Source organism: Apaloderma vittatum, unplaced genomic scaffold (assembly GCF_000703405.1).
Source record: "Apaloderma vittatum isolate BGI_N311 unplaced genomic scaffold, ASM70340v1 scaffold22957, whole genome shotgun sequence".
Lineage (NCBI taxonomy): Eukaryota > Metazoa > Chordata > Aves > Trogoniformes > Trogonidae > Apaloderma > Apaloderma vittatum.
Window position 1 is genome coordinate 14,599 of NW_009728146.1, and position 5,377 is coordinate 19,975.

Below are 5,377 nucleotides of genomic sequence, written 5' to 3' on the forward strand. Positions count from 1 at the left end.
TCAGTTTGGTTTAAGGAGTTCCCAGAGTGATCTGGGAAAACCAGCCAACCAAAAAATCCAAACCAATGAAATGTAGATTTATTTTATCCTCTGTAGGAGCACTGATACAGAGTTGTTTGCTAGTTGAACTACATTCTTTTAAGTTTGCATGTAGACATGCCATTATGATACTCCTTCTAAACTTAATATTAAGAAACATTTGCTATATTTTGCAGTATGTCTACACTTTCACATTGAGCTGCCTTGAAAACCAGATAGATTTTTCACTGGTTGCCCTAGACAAAGAGCTGCAGGAGTTCTGTAGCAATAGTTCTAATATGTTGGGGGGTTGGGTTGTTTTTCTGTGCTGTTGTATTAAATAACCAGAGAATCTACCACATAAACAGAGCCAAAAGTGCGTTTGTATCCACATCTTTTCACTGAAAATTGCGAACCCACGCCTTAAGTTAGACACGGTACTCCCCCCCTTACCTGTATCTTCTCCGGGATTCTAAATTTAGTGACTAAATCTGGATAGGTGTTTTTTTTTTTCTGTAGTCAACAGTTGTGTTGCTGTGCCTTTATTATAAAAAGTATTTACCAGCTATTTTCCTCGTCCTTTTTTTTTTTTTTTAAATAAATGTACAAGTTTGAATTGTGTTAACACATCTATAAATAGATCTAACCTCTTATAAACAGATGGCTGTGGAAAAAGTGCAGGGTATTAGTCGATTGGAACAGCTCTGTGAAGAGTTTTCAGAAGAAGAAAGAGTACGAGAGCTGAAACAAGAGAAGAAGCGCCAAAAACGAAAGAACAGGCGGAAAAATAAGTGTGTGTGCGAGATCCCTACTCCTTTGCCGGCAACAGAAGAGAAGGAAATAAATCAAGCAAAGGTAAATGTTGATAGCTGTGGCTTTCTGCTGGTGCTGAATAACCAGATTTCTAAGTTGGTGCTTCATTGATCAGCTTGGCTGGAATTCTTGAGAGGTTTTTAAGGTATTTGAGTTTGGGGAACTAGATTTTGATTGCTTAAGTAGTTGCCTGGAACTAATTAGCTTTTGAGGGTTTGGGTTGGGTGGAGTTTATTTAAAATAAAAGAAAAAACTCCTAAATCTAGGGGCTCAGATTAAGGTTGAATATTTTTTCAACTATCATTTCTTAAAGATCACTTAGTATATGGGAATTTAAATGCTGGTTGCAGACAATTACTGTTACATTTTTGAAGAGGGGGAAGCTTTAATTGATGAAGTGCAATTATTATTCCAGATCTCTTGACTGAACTTAATGGGCTATAACTGTAGGTCATGTTGTTGTGGGGAAAGGAGTTACTGTGGGTTATTTTTTTAGTTGACTTGTACTTCTGAAGAATTATAAGCAATGCTGGGGCTCTTATCAGTCAGCATCAGCTGCTTTTTCTTGTGGCAAGTGTATTCTTTATACAGATGCTGGCTGAGCTGCTTTCAGTACTTGCAAAGTGGGGATTTTTTTTGTTTTTGTTTTAAGGAAAACTCGAACTTCACGGAAAGTAGTTGCAAAGCCTGCGGTAGTGCTGAAGAAGCTAACAGTTGTGTAGAAGTAATTGTTACTAATGAAAACACTTCTTGCACCTGCCCTAGTAGTGGCACCCTATTAGGATCACCTAAAATCAAGAAAGGTATGTTAAATGTCTCCATTTTTCATTCTGAAAAACATTTACCGTTTATGGGGTAAACAGTGCTCAGCTATTTTTTTTAAATAATGTTTTTAAAGAATTCTTTCTTGTTAGTGATAGAACTGAAGAATATGCAACAGCTAGTAGAGATGACTGTAACTTTGCACTTCCTCTCAGGTTTATCTCCGCATTGTAACGGCAGTGATTGCGGCTACTCATCTAGCATGGAGGGCAGCGAAACGGGATCTCGAGAGGGATCGGATGTGGCTTGCACTGAAGGCATTTGCAACCACGATGAAAATGGTAAGTTCGGTAAGAGTGTAGCGTTGGTTTAGTATCTACAAAACTGAGATAGCTGAGAGGAAAATTCCCTGTCTCTTTGCAGGAGATGACTCGTGCGTCCATCGCTGCGATGACAAAGAGGAGGACGGAGATAGCTGTGTGGAATGTTGGGCTAATTCGGAAGAGAATAACTCAAAAGGCAAAAACAAAAAGAAGAAAAAGAAAAGTAAAACTCTGAAGTGTGAGAATGAACATGTAAGGAACATAGCTCTTCCAGCACGCTGATTTACATGCATGCGTTTTAAAGTAGTTACAAAAGCATTTCGAATTTCAGTTGTGACTAATGCTGTCAGTGGGCTAACAAGGATCTTCTGGTATGTCTCCATCCAAGCTTTGAAATCGAGGTCCTCGCTAGGTTGTGGTGGAAGGAGTCTCTTCTCTCTTGTGTTCCTGAGCACGTGCACTTTCGCACACTCTCAGTGAATTAATGCCATTCCCCCCTCCTCCCCAGGCTCGTATATTTAAAAAAACAGATCTGTGCTCCCTTTTGGAACTTGTTCCTTTGTTCTTTCCCCCCTTCTTCTGTCTGAAACTTGAACATTTCAGGTTTAGCACTGCTGATAGCTCATTACAGGCTACGTTCAATTGTAGATGCAGAAACTTGGAAGCTGTACGGCAGATCCGGGTAACAGAGAGACCTCAGGAAATATCATGCACACAGAGTTTCATCGCAACAAGACCAAAGACACACATGCTGAAAGCTGCTGTAGCTCAGAAAAAAGCGGGCAGCAGTTGCCTTGGTTTGAGCATATGAAAAAAGTGGCACAGTTTGCAGAACCTACAGAAATGTCACTTGCTCCTGATACTGGAAAAGGTGCCAAGAGCTTGGTGGAACTCCTTGTAAGTAACTGCTTACTTTGACTTTTACGCTGTACACGCTGCTTTAAATCCCTGGGGTTGACGGTGGGGTTTGGAACTCAAATCCCACTGAAGAACTGCTAGAGGAAGGACTGAAACCGAATCCAGGACTCGTGGCTCCCTCTCGCAGCATTTGGTTTGTTTGCTTTTGTGTGTTCGCTGTAAAGCGTGTAACTCGGAGGCTTCGCAGAGGAGTAGAAGTCGCCTGTCGCTGGAATGCGAGTGACAGAACTTGTATTATAAGTATTCATTACCAAGGACTGCATTATTCCGTAAAATGAAACGTGCATTATTGCTGCCTTCATGCCTCACATATTACTTCCCACTACAGGTTCCTTGGACAGCTTTGTTTCTCTCTCCTCATTTTCCTTCTCCTTCCTCTTGCTTTACATCTTTTTTGATTACAGTTTAAAACAAATAGCACGCTTCTAGCGAAAGAGGATGCTTTTTAAGATTCTGAAGCTTATTCTGGTAGATTTTGTGACTGCCTCTTGCACACGATGCTCTGCTGATTTTTTTGATGAATTGGGTGTCTGGATTAGCCAGCAAAGCCTCGTGGTGCTGTGACACGAAGGCTACGCTGCGCTTCTGAGCAGCTGTAGGCGGTGTGTACCGTCGCAGGACAGCTGTTGCTGTGCACGAGGGGCAATGCTCGAGTTCTCAAATGCCTGTTTTCATTTGCAGGACGAGTCCGAATGCACTTCTGATGAGGAAATCTTTATCTCGCAAGATGAAATACAGTCCTTTATGGCAAACAACAAGTCTTTTTACAGCAATAGAGAACAATACCGACAGCATCTGAAGGAGAAATTTAATAAATACTGCCGCTTAAACGATCACAAGGGGCCCATTTGTAACGGTTGGTTGACAACAGCCGGAGCGAACTAAATACAATAAAATAGCTCTGTCTTTCACTGAAATTCTCAAGATGACTACTGCGCCTTCTCTTTCGAAAACTTAATTTAGTGACTTACGGCAAAATTTTATCTTAAATTAATGTGATTCTTTTTTTTTTCTTGTTTTTTTTGGGGAGGCTGGTGGAGGTGATTTCATTAATTTTGTTCTTTCTTCAGGCTTGTATCTTTAGTTGAGTAGCTGTGCAAGCCTCTCTTATAATTTAAGCCATCTCTTTTCATTAAATGTTTCTCTTACTGTGAGACTTACAAAAAGCAAACTAGTGGCAAAGTAATGTTGTACCTATAATTCTGTACAGAACGACAATGAGCTGAATATAAGATTTTACAAAGTAGACATCCATTTGCAAAATGTTTTGGATGTAATATGTGCAAAATTTAAATAAAGAATATTTATTAATATGCATAGTACCAGTCGGTGTACACGTTCCTACTTTAAACTCACCTTCCCAGCAGTCTAAATTCTCGCTGTCGCTTCAGGGAGTGCGAGAAGTTTTGTTTACTGATTATTTCACTCAATTACAAAGCACGGAAGAAAAGTTTGAAGGTATGAATGGGGTTTTTTTTGTATGAAAATCCTTGAAGTTTAGTAGCAGCTGCCCCTAAAAGAAGAAAATTCTAGGTTGGTGGGGGTGTAAGCAGGATTACAGACTATCATTCCTAATTTCCTTACTTCCTGCACTGTCCCTTAGTTTTGCCAAGAGATGGGTTTGTTTACCTGACTTTGCTTCATGGTTCAGACTTGTCATAGAGAGGCACCGTGCCTGCCGATGCTTAATTTGCCCAAGATTTTCACAAAGAACCCGAGAGTCAGTTCAGGGAGAACAGATTTTTTTTAACTGTGAACTTCAGCTTCGTGAAAATGAACCTTCTGCTTCCTCTGAAGCAACGTGGCCTCTGTCGCGTTTGCTGTGGGAAAAGGCTCATTTCAAAGACAGAAATGTCTTCCCTTTGCAATGTGAGGAAGGGGGAGCGCTTCTCATGGTGGCTTCTTTAGTCGAACCCTCTGGTTCTCAGCTCCAGGAAAAGGGTGGTTTGCTCAGAGCGGAGCTGCAGGCTGTGCCTGGCTTGTGCCTGCACGAGGAGCTGGTTCAGAGGGGTTGTTGTCCTCAGCGATTGCTGAAACCATCCCTTGTGAGGAGTTTAAACCAAACTGTTGTATCTCAACTTTTTTTTCATAAATTAAATAGCTGTACTTTTGTCCCTTCCGTTCCAATTAATCCTCTTCAGAAGTTTTTGCAAATTACTCAAACGTGGTGCTTGTCCCTTCACGCAGCTGCTTCATCCTCTGCCAGCGTGCTGTCCTCTGATCTCACCAGACAGTTTCTCCCTCACCCTTTCTCCGTGATTGTTGGCTGAGTTGCTGCCTTTGGGCTCTCTGTATCCGCACCTGCAGCCCCTTTCCCAGGGCAGTGGTTTTTTGGGATGCGGATGGCGCCAGCTGGGAGGGACCCTCTGGCATCACCTGCTCTGCCGTGGGGCAACTGCAGAGAAACAGCAAAGCACAGTTTAAAGATTCTCCTGGGAATTAAAGCAGAACCTGTTTTGCCGTTTTTGGGATGCTTTTTTTGACTTGTGTATGAAACACTAAAGCAGCCCTCACGACGGGTGGGTAACTCCACCGGCCCCAGG

General features: G+C 41.7%; 1 protein-coding gene across 2 annotated transcripts in view; it reads left to right on the forward strand.

Moving 5' to 3' along the window:
• Nucleotides 1-4,151, forward strand: part of GGNBP2 (gametogenetin binding protein 2) — an 18,712-nt gene extending 14,561 nt beyond the window's left edge. For both annotated transcript variants that reach the window (XM_009873991.1, XM_009873992.1), the window contains exons 8-13: nucleotides 679-873; nucleotides 1,484-1,634; nucleotides 1,809-1,934; nucleotides 2,017-2,168; nucleotides 2,565-2,813; nucleotides 3,516-4,151. In XM_009873991.1, the coding sequence (XP_009872293.1) occupies nucleotides 679-873; nucleotides 1,484-1,634; nucleotides 1,809-1,934; nucleotides 2,017-2,168; nucleotides 2,565-2,813; nucleotides 3,516-3,719 (1,077 nt within the window). In that variant the 3' untranslated portion in view covers nucleotides 3,720-4,151. The remainder of the gene's footprint in view (nucleotides 1-678; nucleotides 874-1,483; nucleotides 1,635-1,808; nucleotides 1,935-2,016; nucleotides 2,169-2,564; nucleotides 2,814-3,515) is intronic.
• Nucleotides 4,152-5,377: the final 1,226 nt, after the last annotated feature.